The sequence below is a fragment of the Eschscholzia californica genome, unplaced genomic scaffold, assembly GCF_041429995.1.
Source record: "Eschscholzia californica isolate CP2 unplaced genomic scaffold, dmEscCali1.0.p SCAF_4, whole genome shotgun sequence".
Taxonomy (NCBI): domain Eukaryota; kingdom Viridiplantae; phylum Streptophyta; class Magnoliopsida; order Ranunculales; family Papaveraceae; genus Eschscholzia; species Eschscholzia californica.
In genome coordinates, this window is record NW_028238461.1 from 51,256,575 (window position 1) to 51,276,080 (window position 19,506).

General features: G+C 35.2%; 3 protein-coding genes across 3 annotated transcripts; all 3 read left to right on the plus strand.

The window, feature by feature from the left end:
• Nucleotides 1-3,467: 3,467 nt before the first annotated feature.
• LOC147545822 (uncharacterized) lies at nucleotides 3,468-4,019 on the plus strand. Its single transcript, XM_086635869.1, has one exon. It carries the CDS (start codon nucleotides 3,468-3,470, stop codon nucleotides 4,017-4,019), a length of 552 nt encoding a protein of 183 aa, XP_086491995.1.
• A 3,773-nt stretch (nucleotides 4,020-7,792) lies between these two features.
• LOC147545823 (uncharacterized) lies at nucleotides 7,793-10,402 on the plus strand. The gene is made up of 3 exons (XM_086635870.1): nucleotides 7,793-8,195; nucleotides 8,358-9,333; nucleotides 9,428-10,402. Exons 1-3 carry the CDS (start codon nucleotides 7,793-7,795, stop codon nucleotides 10,371-10,373), a joined length of 2,325 nt encoding a protein of 774 aa, XP_086491996.1. The 3' UTR covers nucleotides 10,374-10,402.
• Nucleotides 10,403-15,836: 5,434 nt separating this feature from the next.
• On the plus strand, nucleotides 15,837-19,459 carry LOC147545824 (Leucine-rich repeat (LRR) family protein). Its single transcript, XM_086636074.1, has 6 exons — nucleotides 15,837-16,225; nucleotides 17,097-17,168; nucleotides 17,445-17,588; nucleotides 17,795-17,866; nucleotides 17,954-18,025; nucleotides 19,103-19,459. Exons 1-6 carry the CDS (start codon nucleotides 16,017-16,019, stop codon nucleotides 19,173-19,175), a joined length of 642 nt encoding a protein of 213 aa, XP_086492200.1. The 5' UTR covers nucleotides 15,837-16,016; the 3' UTR covers nucleotides 19,176-19,459.
• Nucleotides 19,460-19,506: the final 47 nt, after the last annotated feature.

The following is a 19,506-nucleotide window of genomic DNA, read 5'->3' on the forward strand; positions in this document are numbered from 1 at the left end:
ATTTTTCAAACTTTGTAATCAAATTGGTGATAATCGATAAGAAGAACGATTTCCAATCCCCTTAAAATATGTCATATAACACATTGCTTTAATTAAAATTCATATAGTAGCTTTTCTCTTCTTCTCGATTATGGTCCACCAGGAGATCTCCAACTAATCAAGGGTTGAATTTTGGTGGGAAAGTCTAAAAAACCCCACCTAATAGTAGTAGTATTTAAAGTTAGTTGAAAATTAGAAAGTTAGAATATCAGTTGAATCACAAACTACATTTTTTTTTATGAGATTGATTAGAATTCACGTGGGATTATTTAAAATTGAACAATTGCTATTAGTAGTCCTACTTCCTCTCATGTTGAACCCATTTATTTGGTCCATGACTAGCTTTCATTTGATGTTGTAATTTTTATTTATCCCCACAAGTAACCAATAAATAGTTTTTTTTTGTTGAGATAACCAATAAATAGTTAAAATACAAGAAAAATGATTCTTCTCAAAAACTTTATATTTGAAAAATTATAAGATCATTAGATTGGAAGTGGTAAAAGTAATTAGTTAATACCAACAATAGGTAGCCCAATTGGTACCCCATTTCAAAAAAAAAAAACAACTGGTAGCCCAATTGGTAAGTGTATATACTATATATTCCGCAATGCGGAAGTTTCAGGTTCGGTCCCATGAAGATGCAAATCCAGGAATATTGAACCTGGGTATAAATAAAGTAGTTTGTTTGGGCTTTAGGTCATTTCATTTCGTCGGGCTTTAAACTGGTAATATTTTGACAGTTATCGTGCTTATCACATCGTGTCGGTGTATCGATGCCTTTGTAATGACCATTATAGTCACTTTTCAAAAAAAAATGACATAGTTTGCAACGTTTCTTTTCCGACAAAGATAAATGCAGAAAATAATGTAAGAATGTCATTGGATCAGTTGTCTAAACGCAATTTAAGTCCACTAAAGTTTAATATTTTGTTTTCAATATTTCAAAGTGAGATATCTTTACTGGTCCATTACAAAGAGAAAAAGAAAACATGAAACTATTTAAAGACATCCACCTCAATGTCAATCTCAATTATCCACTTTTTCAAGATAAAGTTGTTTTCTTGTATTGGAGCACAAGTTGAAAATATACTACGAATAAGACCTAAAAACAGAATCTTAACAAAAAAAAAAAGACCTAAAAACAGAAAAGATACTAAGTTTATACAACACATAGGTTTGAGTACCTTTCATCAAATTGCATATTTACATTAGACCTAAGTTGACATAAACAAATTTCAAAAAAAAAAGTTGACATAAACTCTAATAGGAGAAATTGTTGAACTACTAACAATTGATTAAAGAAAAATTTCAGTAAATAAAAAAAAAATACATGAGTTTTCACAATGAGTTGGTCAGCCCTTAAGAGAGTATAATAATAACGGCCAGCGCTTTGGGGAGAGCTAAATAGTTTCCGAGTGTGAAATTTTAAAGAGAACATGCAAAATTTTGAAAATTTTTCGAGGAATATTTTTTTACCTCTCTCTCTCTCTCCCCACCACTCTCTCTGTCTTCTCCGACCAGGTCGCCGGCCGGAAAATTTTTCGGTCGGCGACCTGGTCCGAGAAGACAGAGAGAGTGGTGGGGAGAGAGAGAGGTGAGGCGGGGAGAGAGGTAAAAAATATTCCCCATAAAATAAAACTGTCAAACAAAATTGACCAATTTTTGACCAAGTCTTCACACTCCGGAAACTATTTTGCTTTCCACAAACCGCTGGCCAATAATAAATCGTGGGAATCTTGAAGAATGAATTCCCACTTTCCACATCAATACATCCACAGGCGGACCCATGTGTAGTCCAGACTAGGCAGTGGCCCAGTCTAAATTCTATAATTTGATGTAAGAAATAAACATAAATGAAGGAGTAGTTGGTTCCCTACCTAACGCATTGAAGGTCATGGTATCAAACCCCTGTCAATTTTCTTCTTTCACCTAACCTGTTTTATCTCCTCTTGAGACAGAAAACTATGATTCCATTTATTGAGCTTGTTTTGGATTTGATCGAGTAAGTCTTTGAAGACCTTAGTTTTCTGTGCTCCTATGAAGAGCTGAGAGCCCAGATATTTCTCCGAGGTCGAGGCGTATTTCACTTTAAGTGTTCTCATAATCATCCGTTTGAACTTAGGGTGAGAGTTTTTGGAGTAGAAGATGTTAGATTTAGTATAATTTATCATTTGCCCTGAAGCGTCGCTAAATTCCTGAAGGATTCTTTTAAGATTATGCACATTATCTAACGAGTTTCTACCGAAGATTATACAGTCATCAGCGAAGAGGAGGTGGGATATCTCTATGTCAGTATGATTCGTGGGGTAGCCAAGGAACCGATCCGGCTTGGTGGTGTCCATGAGTTTTCGGCCATAGCTGCAGCCGTACCCCGATACCAGATGCAGTGCTTCGCGATTCCCAAAGGAATTTGCAAAAGCATCAAGTCCGCTCAACGGAACTTCTGGTGGGGTAAGTCTAAAGGTTTATGCCTCAAAGCCTGGTCTCAGATCTGTCTCCCGATCGACCAAGGGGGCCTGGGAATTCACCTCCCTGAAATCGACAACAAAGCTCTGCTCTCCAAAATCGCCTGGAGACTCAAAACCAACCCTGAAGGTATATGGGCCAAACTCCTTAAAGATAAATACTTCCCTCACTCAATCACCCCGGGCCCAGCGAAACCCCATCACTCATGGATATGGAAGAATATCAGAAAGCACTACTCTTACATTGAGGAGCTAGCACAATGGGAGGTACAAGCGGGAACGGACATCAACATTTGGGAAGATAACTGGATTCCCGAACAAGACGGAAAGGTAAGTAATATTTATAACTCCAATCTAACCACAGTTTCTCAGTTAATTACGAATAACAAATGGGACGACGCTCTCCTGAATGAAAATTTCGACAACGTCACCCAAAATATCATTAAATCTATCCCTGTGAACCCGGAGGGGAAAGATCAACTTATATGGAAATTATCGAAATCCGGAAAATTCACGGTATCCTCGCTTTACAAACACTTAAACGCCAATATGAATAGCCATCAAAACGTCACACGTAACTGGAAGTTCCTTTGGTCAATCTCAGCAATCCCTCGCATCAATCTATTTCTCTGGAAAATCTGTAACTCGGCCCTGCCGGTGAGAGAAAAAATAGGGAAATATATAAACATCAATACGGAATTCCCTAATTGCAATTCCATGGAGTCTATAGAACATGCACTTTTACACTGCGCTCTAGCGAAAAATATCTGGTTCCACTATAACATCATATCGGAGAACATCATTTCCGTTACGGACTGGATCTTTTCCTGGGAAACTCACCCTGATAGATGTCAAACAGAGGAGAACATTCACTTTGCTACCATCCTCTGGATCATATGGAAAGTAAGATGTGACCACTGTTTTCAACATGAGATCAACGATATCCATAGAATTATAAAGATGATAGACAATTTCCCCAAGTTGAATAAGAATCGATCAGAGAAAAAGCACAAACCCAAAGACGCATGGAAACCCCCCACCAAAGAATATATTAAGATTAATGTGGATGCTTCTTTCACTGACCTGTCATCCACAGTCGGCATTAGTATGATTGCACATGATGAGAACGCAAATTTCATCCAAGCCAAGGTGGAAAACACTAGAGGCAGAAACAGCGAAGAGTGTGAAGCAAAAGCAATCCTCTTGGGTATAGAATGGGCCAAAACGCAAAAGCAAAAATCTATTATCATTGAAAGTGATAATAGTAATCTCATCAAACATCTTTGCAACAGCCGCCACTCAATCCAATGGCAATCGCTGCTCCACATCAAGAAGATCCGTGAAAGGGTGAAGGAATTCAACGAAGTTCAGTTCCACTATATTCAAAGAACAGCGAATTCGGTCGCTGACAAACTAGCGAAGTGGGCTAGAAAAAGGAATAGAAGCAAAGTTTGGGATAATATTCCTTGTATTTTAATTGACAGATATTGTAATAACGTTTTAAGTCTTTAATGTATTTTCAGTTCAACAAAAAAAAAAAAACCTGTTTTATCTCCTCTCATAAAAAAAAAAACTTGTTTTATCTCCACTTTCAAAAATGATTCATACATTTTTACCAACTTCAAAAATAGCCCTTAAAAATAACTTTTTTTGTTATCTTTTCTCTTTTGATAGTGATTATTATCTTAATACCTTTTACTTTAAAGTTTTTAATATTATGGAAGATAAAGGTAATTATAAGGGAGAATAGAAGATTTGGTACTTTTTACCACTCTCATTTTCGCCTCATATTTAAGGTCAATGTCTCTTCTTTCATCTTCCTCTCGGAAAAGACGAAATTCTTTTGTAGAGAGGGACTAGTCCTCCTTTAACGAGCCTCGTTCTCGCTCTTTTCTCTCTATCTCATTCTTCAAACTACTATCTACTTAGTTTCAAATAACAAAATATCAAGATTTGTACATATCTGCATAATAATTTGTGAAATTCGTAAACATATACATAATATTTACATGTTCGATTTATAATACTTTAAGCTTGCCCATGCTAGCTGAAAATCTTGGTTCCGCCCTACATCACTTTCCAAGCAAGATAAAAGAAAATGATGCAGTACACTTTATTTTTTTTCCTTCAAAAAGTGGTTGCAGCAAAAGTTGACTTGTTTTTTATTTCAAATTTCATCATTTTTTATTATGATCAAAATTAATATGGTAGCTCAAAATTTTAATTGTTCTCACCTATTATTTAGATAATTCCTAATTAAAAAAATCGTGTTATAATGTTCTTCGTTTTAACTTATTATTATTTTTATTTAAGTATGGATGTTATTTTAAAAGTATAAAATTCTTCCTCCCTAAATTTATCTTTGGTAAAAAAAAACTTAACCAAATTTTCTTTAGTCAAAACTGTGTGTGGCACTTGTAAAAATTAATACCCTATATCATCTTCTCCAATCTCCAGTCTCCACTCTCCACCATAACCTACATTTTAATTTTAATTTTTCATCTTAGTTTCCTTTGGGAGAGAAAAGGAAAGAACAACAAAATATTACTATGGTTTGGGTTTATAAGAGAATTTCTTCGGGAGAGAGAAGAATCCTGCGAAATGGAACTAAGGTTTGGGTCACTCAGTCAGACATCAAATCGGCTAGACGCACCTAGACAAAGATAACAGTCGTCGGTTTCTCATAGGTTTTGGCTGGATATCACTTATTCACTTGATTGAAATTTTCTACAATTTTGGCCGGTCTTCATTTCTTGAACAGATGTCTTTTGATAGATTTTTTCCTTCTCTTAATGGACGTTTTTTTTCTACAGAGTAAGTCTACCTTCGCACTCTCTTACATCACTTTTTTTAAAGCAAAGTTTTAAATATTTGCATGTATATGTAACCAAAGAAGACAAAAGATTGGATCTTGTGCTTAATATCTATAAAGTGTAGAAATATGTATAGTAGGGAAAAACAATTTTTTTTTTCTTTTAAAAAGAAAGAAAGAAAATAACAATTATACTTTATTTAAAAAAAAGTTATTTACTTTATCTTACACACACTGTCATCATCTTTCATTTCTCCACGATTAACAAACACCAATTACCTCATCGGTTCATTTTTCTATCTTTCCTAGAAACATTTTGTTTTTTCTCTTACACGCTGTTTAACCATGCACCACAAATTATAGGGTTGTTGGAACCGGATGTCCCTTCCTTTTCTTCTTCTTTTGTTATGGTTTTGATATTTTTTGACTTCCTATCCCTCTCTTTCTCACTCTGCTTCATTTTATTGGGTTCTCTTTCTCTAAAAGAAGAAACTAGATTAGTGTTGGACAAAGAAGTTTCTATATAGCTAACATTATCATAAGTTTTGAAATTTCTAGAAAAAATGTTTAAATCGTGATAATAGACTAGTGTAAAAAATGGTGATCCACTACCATATATAATGTTGAAGTTCTCTGGACTCATTCTCAATTAATATTGAGTCGAAATTTAATACTACAAATCAACTTGATATCAGAGTTAGACCCACTCGTAATCAAAATGGACTCACATTGAGATATGTGGGGGCACATGTGGGCATGCCGCTACAACCCCTAAGTCGATATTGCATTGTTAGTCCATTAAGTCGATAGAACTAATATTGTAATCGACAATCCTATTGATTAATAAAAGGTGACAACCGCTCTTCATCGAAAAAGTTATTGAAGTATAATTAATATTTATATAAGATTTTTAACTCTATCTTTGTCGTATTGGTTCATTCGTGTAAACGAACAGTACAGACGTAGTCAAATTTTAAAAAGACTTGATCCTTTAGTAAAAGTGAACCAGCATATCAAAAATTAAGTAAACTTTTATGTAATTGTAGAATCTCTCTTGTTTTAATTATCAAATGGTAAAGGAAGTATCGCAATATTTCATAACCATGCTGATGTGGTGATTATATAACACAATGATATATTTGACTCTTTCAACAAAAAAAAAAATGACATATTTGGTGATAATGTGTGTAGTGGAAAAGGATGAAAGAAAATGAGTTTTTCTCCAACCAATATTCCTGCCGAATCTCGATCAAGATTTAAAGATCATTTTTTTGTATCTAAATCTAGGCCGACTACACAACGAGATAGTGACGTGACATACTATCATTATTGAATGGGTGAATGGCAAAAGTAGTCATACTATGTTGGTATGTTATGATTGTGCTATGATAATGATGTGGCAAGGGTGTTGATACCGTGGACCATGGTAGACGTCACGGCTAGTGTCCACGGGAAGTGCCAGTAGTGGTGGAGTGGAAAAATATGTGGTCATTAGTTATGAGGTTCATGGCACTAGTAGTGATACTACCCAGCAGGGGCGGATCCATGGGGGTGCCAGGGGGTGCGGCCGCACCCCCTGGATCCTCCCGAAAAAAAATAGTAGTAGTAGTAGTAATTTTTTTTTTATATAGATGTAGGTATATGTGCATATGTATATAACGATGTGTTTAGATGACATGAAGAAGACTCTGGCGTAATGGTTGAAGTACAGGATTCAAGTGCCTTTGACGTGAAGGTCATGAGTTCAAAACCCAGTACCTACATTTTAAGTTTTATTTCTGAAGTGCCTGTGCTTTTAAGTATATGTAAATGACCGTGCATTGTAAAAACAGAGTTGGAGAATGGCCTGATGGTAGAGATGGCAAGCCCCTTAGCGTTGGGAACTACTGTGACACGGGTTCGAACCTAGCTGCCCCCCCCCCCCAATTTAGTTTTATTTTTTTAAAATATAATCAATTTAACTACTAACCTATATAAAATCAATTCAAATATCTTAAACCCCTACAAACTTCAAATCATCTACCCTACACTCTACAAACTTCAATTTATCTACCCTAAACTCTAAAACTTCAATTCATCTACCATAAACCCCTACAAACTTCAATTCATCTACCCTAAACTCCTACAAACTTCAATTTATCTACCCTTAAACTCTATAAACTTCAATTCATCTACCCTAAATCCCTACAAACTTTAACTCTAACCATAAATCCTACAAACTTCAACTCATCTATCCTAAAACTTAAATCCTATAAACTTCAAATCATCTATCATAAATCCTATAAAATTCAATTCATCTACCCTAAACCTCTATAAACTTCAATTCATCTATCCAACTATCCAACTACACAATTTTCTACCTCTATATATATCTCTCATTTCTTCATCTCAAACCACACCAAAATCACTTCTCCTCTACTACTACTTCTTCTTATTATTCATCTAATCAAGTATTCAAGTTCAACTAGTAACTATGGAAAGGTATTTTAAAAGAAACTTTTCTCCGGGTTCATCAAGTTCAACACCGGAAGTTCCTGACTCGACTCCAACGTTATTTTCTATTCCAACACCAGGGCCGACTCCAACACCGGAACCATCTCCGACATTGGTAAGTCATCTCGAATTTAATTTATCATCTTTACCAATTGATCCGGGGCTTAGATTACCAATTTCAAATTATGAATCCAAATATAGAGATGAAATTCGTAGACACTATTTACAACGTGGTCCATTTCAACCAAAGGACCATAATTTTCCAAAAGACAATAATGGAAGACGTTTTATTCCGTCATGGTTTAATGATCATCAAGAGTGGTTAGAATATAGTGTTGAAAAAGATGCTGCATTTTGTTTATTTTGTTATGTTTCTGAAAAAGGTAAAGTTGGTCGGGATACTTTTGTTAATGGAGGTTGGAATAGTTAGAGAAAACCTGACCGGTTAATGAAACATGTTGGAAAAATGAATAGTCAACATTATAATGCTCGGATTAGTTGTATAAATTTGATGAATCAACAACAACATATCACAACGACATTAGATAGACATTCCGAGCAAACTCAAGTGGCATACCGCACCCATTTAAACGCTACCATAGAGGTTGCTCGGTATCTATTGGAACAAGGATTGGCGTTTCGCGAAAATGATGAATCTGAAACTTCACAAAATCCAGGTAATTTCATTAAACTACTAAAGCTTCTTGCTCGAAATTGTCCAGAAATTGATGCAGTTACATTTGATAATGCTGCTGGAAATTTGAAATTGGTTGCTCCTAATATTCAAAAAGATATTGCTTATTCATGTGCATATGAAACTATTAAGTGGATTATTAGTGATCTTGGTGATGCTCCCTTCTCTATTTTGATTGATGAAGCACGAGATATTTCTATAAAGGAGCAAATGGCTATTGTGATTCGTTATGTGAACATCGAAGGGCGTGTTATTGAGAGGTTTTTAGGGGTTGAGCATGTGACAGATACTTGCGCTAAAAGTTTAAAATTGGCATTAGATTCATTTTTGTGCAGATATGATTTATGTATTTCTCGCTTGCGAGGCCAAGGATATGACGGAGCTAGTAACATGCAAGGAGAGTATAATGGTCTAAAAGCCCTCATTTTAGAGCAAAATCCACGTGCTTATTATGTCCACTGCTTTGCTCATCAGCTGCAACTTTGTTTGGTATCACTAGCGAATAATCATGTGAGTATGAACTTACTTTTCCATTTAGTCGGGCAAATGATTAATGTTATTGGAGGATCGTGCAAGCGACAAAGTATGCTTAACATTATACAAAAAACAAAAAAAATAGAAGCAAATGAACTCGGAGACCTTATAACTGGACAAAGTTTAAATCAAGAAACAAGTCTTAGGCGATCTGGAGCTACTCGTTGGGGTTCCCACAATAACAGTTTGGCATCTTTGTTAGAACCTTTCATGTTCAGTTCTGTGATGGACGTCCTTGAAGTTATTGCTACACATTCTGTTGGAGCGGATCAAAAAAGGGAAGCAATAGATTTGTTATCCAAGATGCAAACTTTTGACTTCGTATTTTACTCGTTGGGGTTCCCACTATAACAGTTTGGCATCTTTGTTAGAACCTTTCATGTTCAGTTCTGTGATGGACGTCCTTGAAGTTATTGCTACACATTCTGTTGGAGCGGATCAAAAAAGGGAAGCAATAGATTTGTTATCCAAGATGCAAACTTTTGACTTCGTATTTTGTTTACATTTGATGAAGCTTTTGTTGGGAATAACAAATGAATTGTCACAAGTACTACAAAGAAAAGACCAAGATATTGTGACTGCAATGGATTTCGTTGAGTCATCAAAATCTAGAATCCAATATGTACGAGACCATGAGTGGTCATCGTTGGTCTGGAATGTTTGTAACTTTTGTGAAAAACATAATATTGAAGTTGTTGATCTTAATGGTTCGTACATAGTTCAAGGGAAAAGCAGAAGGAATGCACAACAAATTACAAACTTGTATCACTATCAAGTGGAGATTTTCAATACCGTTATTGATATGCAACTTCAAGAATTAAATGCTCGTTTCACTGAGAAGAATACGGAGTTGCTCCGTTGCATGGCATGTTTGAGTCCATCTAGAGATTTTGCTCTTTTCGACAAAAGTAAGTTGATGCGTCTTGCTGAATTTTATCCGTCAGATTTCAGTAGTCTTGACACTATGCTACCAAGTTCTCAGCTTGATAATTACATTTACGATATGAGGCACAATGATGGTTTCTCAAATTTAGATGGAATTGGAGCTCTTGCCAGAACATTGGTGGAAACTAAGATGGATAAAGCATATCATCTAGTTTATTTGCTTATCACTTTAGCACTGACTTTGCCGGTTGCAACTGCCTCTGTTGAAATAGCTTTTTCAGCTATGAAGCTAGTTAAAACACGCTTAAGAAACAGGATGAGTGATGTGTGGCTAAATGATAGTTTAGTAGTCTTTATTGAAAAAGAAATTTTTAGTGAAATTGACAATGAGTCGATTATGCGAACATTTCAAAATATGAACTCTCGTAGAGGTCAATTGCGTTTGTAATCGTTGATGTATCAATATAATTAATGAATATAAGTATTTTATTAATTATTGTGTTTGCAAAAAAAAAAATTTATTTAGGTATATAAATCCGCACCCCCTAAGTGAAAATCCTGGATCCGTCCCTGCTACCCAGGGCTAGTGATTATGTGTAAAGTTGATGATGACGTGACAATGATGACTGGATTGATAGTTTATTAGCCTTGGCCAAGTGTTCGGAGGATTCTTACACCCTCTTCAAATCCACCACAAAATGGTTACATGGATTCTGTTTTTCTTATTAAATTTAGAAATCTAGTGTTCTAGTTGTACAAACAAAAATAAGGTTTAACATGTTTATTTTAGATAAATTTGTGAATATATGACATGCAATGATCATTTATTTTAATTTTGCATTTTCAAAAGAAAAAAAGCGAAATGTATTTTATTGGTATCTTCATTAATTCGGGGTGTCTTCCCAAGGTAACTAATGTATATTTGAAGTTAAAAAATGTTTGTGACATAACAAGTCTAAAATTAGGAAGATATATTTAAACATTGATTTGGGGTGAGATATAAAAATGGCTAGTGTTTCGGGGGAATAAGCGAGGTTTCCGGGGTTATAAGTTTTGGGTGGAAACAAACAAACATCACATTTTTAATTTTTTATTCTTTCTTCTACTCCTTTCACCTCAACCAAATTTCGGCGACTTCCACCATTAATGCCGGCGACCTCAACTAGGTTTTTTTTCTCTTTCTTCTCTCTCTCATCCTCTCTCCCTCTTATCCTATCTTCCTCTCACGAAAGTTCCGGCGAAGGTGATCTCCCTTTCCGGCGAAGGTGATCTCCCTTCGCCGGAACAACAAAAAAAAGAGACAAAGAGAAGAAAAGAAGGGAGAAGGCAAGGGAGAGAGAGAGAGAGAGAGAGAGAGAGAGAGAGAGAGAGAGAGAGAGAGAGAGAGAGAGAGAGAGAGAGAGAAGAGAGAAGAGAAGAGAAGAGAAGAGAAGAGAGAAAAGAGAAATTCCGGTCGGCTAACTTTTTTCCGACGACTTGAGGAGGAGGGAGAGTTTGGTTTGAGTTTTTTAGGTTTGTACCGTCTTCCCTGGAAACATTTCCGCTTTCCCCAAAATAGTGGCTTATAAAAATATGGAATAACTACTATTGATCAAATTTAATATATAAAATATTAATCACAATTGTTGAAATACTCCAACTCTCCAACATTGGATCAATCATAAAATAGAAGATGAAGGTGTTCAGTTGCGTTTCTACCTATTGTGGTACATTTGAAAAACAAGGAACAAGAAAGTGTTTGAACACAAAGTTCCAGAGAGCATCAAAGTGATTAAAGACACCGTTAACATGTGGTCAGATTTTCAAAAGAGAGGAAAAACAGAAATCCCTCCTAATATAGAGAACGAAATCATTGATGAGTCGAGCAAGACTTGGAAACAACCACAATCTGATAAATTAAAGATCAACGTCGATGGGGCACACAAAAAGTTTAAAGGGGCTGCAGCAGCTGTTATTAGAGATGAAAATTGTGAGTTTATAGCAGCAAAAGCAATGTGGTTTATACTAATTATCCTATAGAAACAGAAGCTCAAGCAGTTCTAGTGGGGATAAAGCTAGTGATTCTGCTGAACAAAAAGGAAATAGAGTTGGAAAGTGATGGGATCAATGTGATCCAAGCTTGTACGACATGGGGGCCTTGATCTCTTGAAAAATAAAGAACCTGATTACTGAGATAAAAAGAGAAGCTACAAAAATTGAAGCACTCACATTCCGACATATTCCGAGAACCGCAAATAAAGTTGCTCATGCTCTAGTTAAGAATGCTTTAGAGTTCAACATTTGTGAACAATGGAGGGAGACAGAAGTCCCATCTTGCATTGTTAGTCCATTAAGATTCGATAGAACTAATATTGTAATCGACAATCCTATTGATTAATAAAAGGTGACAACCGCTCTCTTCATCATAAAAGTTATTGAAGTTTAATTAATATTTTTTTCTTGAGACTACGATCTAAGTGATGAAAGAGGCCTAAAGCTTATAATGAAGACGCCTAACTTAAACTATAATGAGATAGGCCTAAACCCAACAAATTCATTGCAACATTTACTTTATATATTGCCTAAATTACATGTGATAACTCTTGATGACAAAATGCATCCACCGAAATTCGATCTCATGACCTCATGAGTTTAAGAGGGGTGTCCAACCGTTACACCAAAGGACGACAGACAAAGAGGAACGAATCCTAATCTAATATATAAAAACAGATCAGTCGATTATTTTGGATAAGTCTAACCGTCCATTTTTTCTGAGGGTTTGATAGGAATCACATCCGACGGATAATATAAAATCTTATTTATGAAATAGACTAAAAGAAGAAGGGTATTAGTGTCAAAATCGTTTATAATCTCCCTACAATAACTCCTCCCACGTTTTCTCTATTTTTTTCTCTCACTATTTATACTGAATATTCATTCCCTAATTTCTCTCCACAACTTCCCACCCTCTCATCCCTTTACTTTCTTTATCTTCTTCTTTTGGAGTAAATAAAAAATATGATCTATCGGCGTTAGCAACCTGGATTTACCACATATGCACATATATATATATTATATATTGGCGTTCTTGCGAATTTCGAATCAAATCTATATCAGTAGTGACTTTCAAACATCTAAATTCTCAGCTACACTGATCCTGCCTACTTTGATTCTCACATATGCACATATATATTATATATATATATATAGTAGTCTTTTTTTTTTTTGTTGAAGAGAATATATATAGTAGTCAGTCATGTCATTAAGTCCATCAACAGTATGTCAAATAATAGTAAACTTGAAAGAGATTCAGAAAGACTTATAGGTAAGATTAGGGTACGGGTACACTACACATGTGTGATACATATATGTAGTAGTGTGGCCAGTGAGAAAGTTTCACTAGTTGTGAACTACTTTTGACAAAAAAGACAAACCCTCATGTACTTTGGCTGGAACGCAATCCAGATGCATGGCCAGTTGAAAACCTGTAGACAGCACATAATAATCACTAGCTAGAGATATACAATTGTTAGTTCCCCAACCCCTGAGTGAAACATTAGTGATAGGGAATCCGAAAAAGGCCGACCGAAATTTCCACAAAAAATCGTCAATGATTTTTATTACACTATTATAGAGAAAGTCCATCAAGAGAGAGCGATGGGGGTAGGGATGGGAAATCGTAGCAAATTTGGCAAACTTCCGTCTCGCTTTTTCCTCTTATGAATCTTTTAATACACTACCAATAGTTGGTAGATGGGATGGTTTTTCCAAACAAATATGAGAAATGATGGTTATTCCTAAGATTGAGATGAGCACCTCTATGCCAACAACGGGCAGCTTAGTTGGTAAGTGTATATACTCCACAATGCCGAGGTCTTTGGTTCGATTCTATGATTGTGCAAATCGAAGAATATAGAACTTGAGTATAGATAAAGTAGTTTATATCAGCTTTAGATCATTTATTTTTTTTCGAGGGCCAGTAGTATTTCGACAGTTATTGTGCTTATCACATCGATGTATCAATGTCTTTATAATGACTATTGTAATCAATCTTCAAAAAAAAAAATGTGCTCCTTTATAATGTCAATCATTATCCTCAAAAGTTAGAAAGGTTGTAGTTTTCCGTCAGTTTGAGATAGGAGCATCGTGATTCATATACGAGTTAGCAGGAGAAGATATATAATCCGTTGGAATTGTTTTTTGACGCACCCTTGCAATTCAAAAAAAAAAAAATTGGGTTAGAATTTCAAAGGCTGACATTGATCTGCCTATAGACAGGTGACAGGTCCATAATTTTCAAATTTTGTTGAGTTGTGTTATGAAAGTTCTATAGGCCCCTTCCCAAACCAAATTTATCATTCTTTATTGTTGTTGTTCTCCTTCTATACTTTTTCTTTTTTTGTTAAGTCATTTTTATTCATTTCTTCTCCTTTGTTTTGTTGGGATGGGGTGAAGAACTGAAGATGATTCAAAAAACAAAAATTAAGGTGAATTGAGGAGATATTTGTAGTAGAGGTGCTTCTGGTATGGGTTAGCCTATAGTTAATATATTTATGAGGTTATAAAAAGCCCACCTTCCTATAGTTCGGATATGAGGTGTCGGTAGAATTTCGTAAATTCCATAGATTACTATATGATAAAATCAAGTCAAATCTCTTGGACTGAAATCATACTGAGATATGTAACTTTTAAATTCTATTACCTTTAACAAAAAAAAAAAAACTTTTAAATTCTACTATGTTTATATCACTGTTTAAGAAATCCTTTAAAAAATGCTGGAGTATTTTATTTTTTATGATATTAGGTTCTCCATATTGTCCGACACATCAGGTTGAAACTCAATACGAATGTCTTAACGTGTAACTACTACTCGTGGGAAGTTAGTGGAGCTGGTCGGATTCCTCTTTAAGAAAACAAAAATGTTTATTGTCCCTACCAACACCATTATACACCAGCACAATTGAGTGATTTGGTTGGCCGATTTGGTATAAGGTGTTTGAAAATTTCTTTTGGGGTTTCATAAGAGATTATAAAATTAGATATATATATATATAATTATAAAGATAATTTAGTGTTTGCTTTTCATGTTATTATTTTTTGGCAAATCACAATGTTAACTTTTAATTTTCACTCTCCTGTGTGTTTTTTTTTTGCTGAAAAGTGTATGCGTTTTTTTTTTTGTTGAAAACTCTCTTGTGGTGTTGACAAGGTCAGATTGATATATATTTATTTTTTGGCAAATCACAATGTTATCTTTATATATATTTATAAAGATAAACAACTACAAGACTCTCCATCTTTAAATGTACGTCTGTATTTAAAGTTCAAACTTAAAGTTACTAGTGAATTTTGTATCGAATTCTTATTTGAACTAACTAGCTATCTGACGATCCATTTTACTATAGACTCCTTGCGTATTTTACGGAAGTATTAATTCAACAATGAGGTTTGTGGATCAATAGGCAGACAAATCAAATCTTTGGGCCCAATATCATTTTATTTCAACAAGATAGATTGGTCAATAGTTCAACAAAAAGAAAAAAAATAAATTGGTCAAAATTCCCAAATAAATGCATACCCACTTCTTGCCCCATTGTGGGGGTAGATTCATAAGCATATTATATGGACCCCTTCTCATCATTTATTTTGACTAAGGACTAGCGGTCTCGGATCGAAAGTCAAATTTGGCGGCCGTCTTTGGTCAAAATTATGGAAGACAAAAAACTCCACCAAGTATGGTTGTCTGTTTAGATCTTGTAATCGTTCACCTCGATTTTTAGATTTTATTTTGGACACGTTAGAAAAAAAAAATTATATTTGCCAAAAAATCGTTAATCGAAAATATATCTCTACCACAGACTAACACATGAACATGACCTTAGGGGAGCCAAAGCCCAAAGGTATGAATCAAAAGATATAGCTTAACGAACACGCGAGATTGGACTTGATGATTAACACCAAATCATTTACGCGCATGAAATAAAAACCCCATTTAAAACAAACTTCCTCGCTTTTTACCTTCTCATTTCCCTCTCTCTCTCTCTCTCTCTCTCTCTCTCTCTCTCTTTCTTTCGCTCTCTGAACTTTGAAGGACTTCCTTTCTATCTCTAATATGGTCTTAGGGTTGAAGTTCTTTGCCCTAATTACCCTAATTTTACTACTTCCGTTGATTTCTGCCAACTCCGATGGAGACGCCCTCTCTGCCTTCCGACAGAGTTTATCTGATCCTGATAAGGTTCTACAGAGCTGGGATCCCAATCTTGTAAACCCTTGCACCTGGTTTCATATCACTTGCAATCAGGACAATCGCGTCACCAGAGTGTGAGCTGAAATCCTTCTTCTCCTTTAATCATTTATCATCTTATACTATTTAGTTCAAAACCTAATAACAAACCACAATAATTTCATACTAACCGGTAGTATTCGTGGTATCATCTGGATTTTTTTTTTTTTCAAGCATGATTGTTTGGCGTATCTCTTAAATTTCAGCCTAAATTTTTGTGCAATTCATGGGTTTGTGATAGATTTCAAAGGAATCAGTATCAATTTTAACATATGATACATCTTCTTGTTCTTTTAGGGTTCAACTATAATAGCTCATCATACTTGATATACCCTTATTCGTAAAAACTGCCAAATCATTGTATCATTTTCATATGGTTATAAGGTATAGGAATATAGACTGACTTACCATGCATCTTGTTTGCTTTAGCAAGACGGTCTGATCTGTCCCGAAGTAACACATTTTTTGATTGAGTTATATAGTCTGAAGTTGGGAAAAAGGACTCATTCTTTCACTATGGGTAGTCATTAACCACTAAAATAGCACAAAACCTTTCTATATATCTAACAACATTCTAGAGACTGCAATCATATTGTCCCCTTTCTATTTTTTAAAATTAGGTGTTTGGGCGAGTTTACTTGTTATTGGATATGACTGTTAAGGTGCTATCGTTGAGAGATTTGTCGGATGTTCTCATATCATAGGGCTTTCTTTTCCTATCTCATTGTTTACGTGTTTTGTGTAATGATTGAAAAACCAAATATTTGTGAACCTTACTTTAGTTGACTGGTCACACATATATCTCTCCACTTGAAAGACCACGGTTCTTCTCTTAACTTACAAATAAAACCCAAATCTTCTTATGTATTTCTTATGTCTTTACTGATCTTACCATGGTACTCTCTGCAGGGACCTAGGAAACTCAAACTTATCTGGCCATCTCGTACCTGAACTCGGGAAACTCGAACATCTACAGTATTTGTACGTCTTCACCTATCTTTTATGCTTTGGCATGAATGCTTCTACGGACATCATGCGCTATTTTTTTCCCATTGTTTTATCTCTTTTCCAATATTTGCCATTACACATTTCCATGTAACTTTACTTGGTCTACCAGTTTTAAGTCTATGTTTGTGTTTTGTTATATTAGCAATGAGTGTTCATTTGGAAAAAATACCGGAAGCTAACTACAATTCGTAATCAAGTTCAGTACGAGACGAAACATTAACTTCAGTTTCTCATTTCTGATTAATGCAGAGAGTTATACAAAAATAACATTCAAGGGAAGATACCAGTTGAACTTGGAAACTTGAAGAGCCTAATCAGCTTGGATTTATACAACAACAACATTTCTGGGGTCATTCCACCTGCATTAGGGAAGTTGAAGTCACTAGTATTCTTGTAAGTGAAACTGAACTGGATGTCAATTATAGAGACCAAAACTGTATTTATGGGTCAAAAACTTAAAATTCAGATTTTGGAACGGTTGCATCTCCTGATTCAAATGCCGGGATGGGACAGGGATGTGAATTCTAAAGTGAAATAATCGTAGGACTTACTATGTGGTATCATATATTTCTGAGTTTATTGTGTTGATTTCTTTGCAGACGTCTTAATGATAATCGATTGACTGGAAAAATTCCAAGGGAACTTGTTGGTGTTTCAAGCCTTAAAGTTGTGTAAGTACTTCCTCATTTGCTTTCTCCTAACAGTAGTTCTTACTTCTACATGTACCGACCTCACTAAAAAACACTTTATGCTTTCAGAGATGTCTCAAACAACAACTTGTGTGGAACAATCCCGACTACTGGATCTTTTGAGCACATCCCCTTGAACAAGTAAGTTGTTATTTATTTCCGCATTTTCTCATTGATCTTGGGCACTTCTTAAGAGGACTGCTTCAAAACTTCAGCTCGTACTTAATATCTACGTAAATCTACAGTCCACATTGTTTTTGATATTTTTGTCAGCATGTCATGTTTCTAGCTTATGCTATTGGTTTTATAGTTTGTTATTTCATCGAACTTGCAATTAGTCTGATACCACTTTTTGACGAAGCTCTTCAATGATGTCATATCATGATATAAACATAAGTTCTGCATCGTTTGGTCTCACATCCTGTAATCCTCACTTTCCTCCTTTTTCGGTGTATTTACCAGTTATTGAATCACTAACTTAGAGAAACAAAAACTAGGTTATATCTCTGCTTAAGTCTCATTTCAGTAAGCTGACTCACCTAGTCAATCGAGGTCGTGGCTTACTCAGAGGCCCTTGTCTCATCTTGTTTATCAGAGTCACCTCGAGAAATATTGAGGTCAACTTTGAGTCTGAGGCCCTGTTTATTGTATGTGCAAGTGAAACTCTAGAAGCTCATCCAATTTATTTAGCATGTTAACTTAATCTTCCATATGAATAGAAAAAGAATTCCATGTACTGTTGCGAGTAGTTTTATTTATCCAAGTGGTTAGCTACTCCAGTTTTAGTGGAACTCTGAGTACTGTTCAGACTGGGCACAACTTGGTTTGTATGTCAACCTAAGGAGAATTGATGAGAAATTTTAATAACTTCAGTGAAACAACCGGTAGCATGTTGATAGGTTTTGTATTGTGTATAGTTCTTGTAAGGTAGAATTTTAATCGAAATAAAATCTAGTTGGTGGTTGATCAGATTGTATGTATGAATGAACCACATCAAATTACCAATCTGAGAAGCCCAAACCCTCTCATAGTTTGCTGATCTAATGATTGTCTCTTAACATTTGACCTTTGTCAATGGCAAGCTTGCTTTCCTTTTGGCTATCGTTACTTGAGTTTCCACATCTTAAATGCATTGTGCATACGCGTCGCTTTTGGCAAACTTAATTTCTTACGCAGACACTCACTTTTTGACCTAAATCTTTTGCAATGATGGTGTAGCTTCGAGAACAATCCTCGACTGGAAGGTCCAGAGTTGCAGGGACTTGCAATGTATGATACGAATTGCACATGATTAAAGCTTTCGCATGGTGATTCAGCTATTATCACAACCATACTTGACGTTAAATTGTTTTGTTTTTACTAAGAATCGACATGGGGTATATAACTTTATATATTGTATTTGGGTGTGGGCGGTATAATGTACTAGTAGTAAAAGCACTAGTATTATATATGTTGTAAATCATTAAGCTAGCAGCTCTAAAAGTCTGACTGTTATTTGCATATTTGTAATTGTAGTATCAGAATGCTGGCTACTTATGCCCAAATATATTGCTTCTAGTTGGTTTTTTACTCAAATCTTCTATCAGATTGGGAAGTAGTTAGTATTTATTTTTTGAGTCATG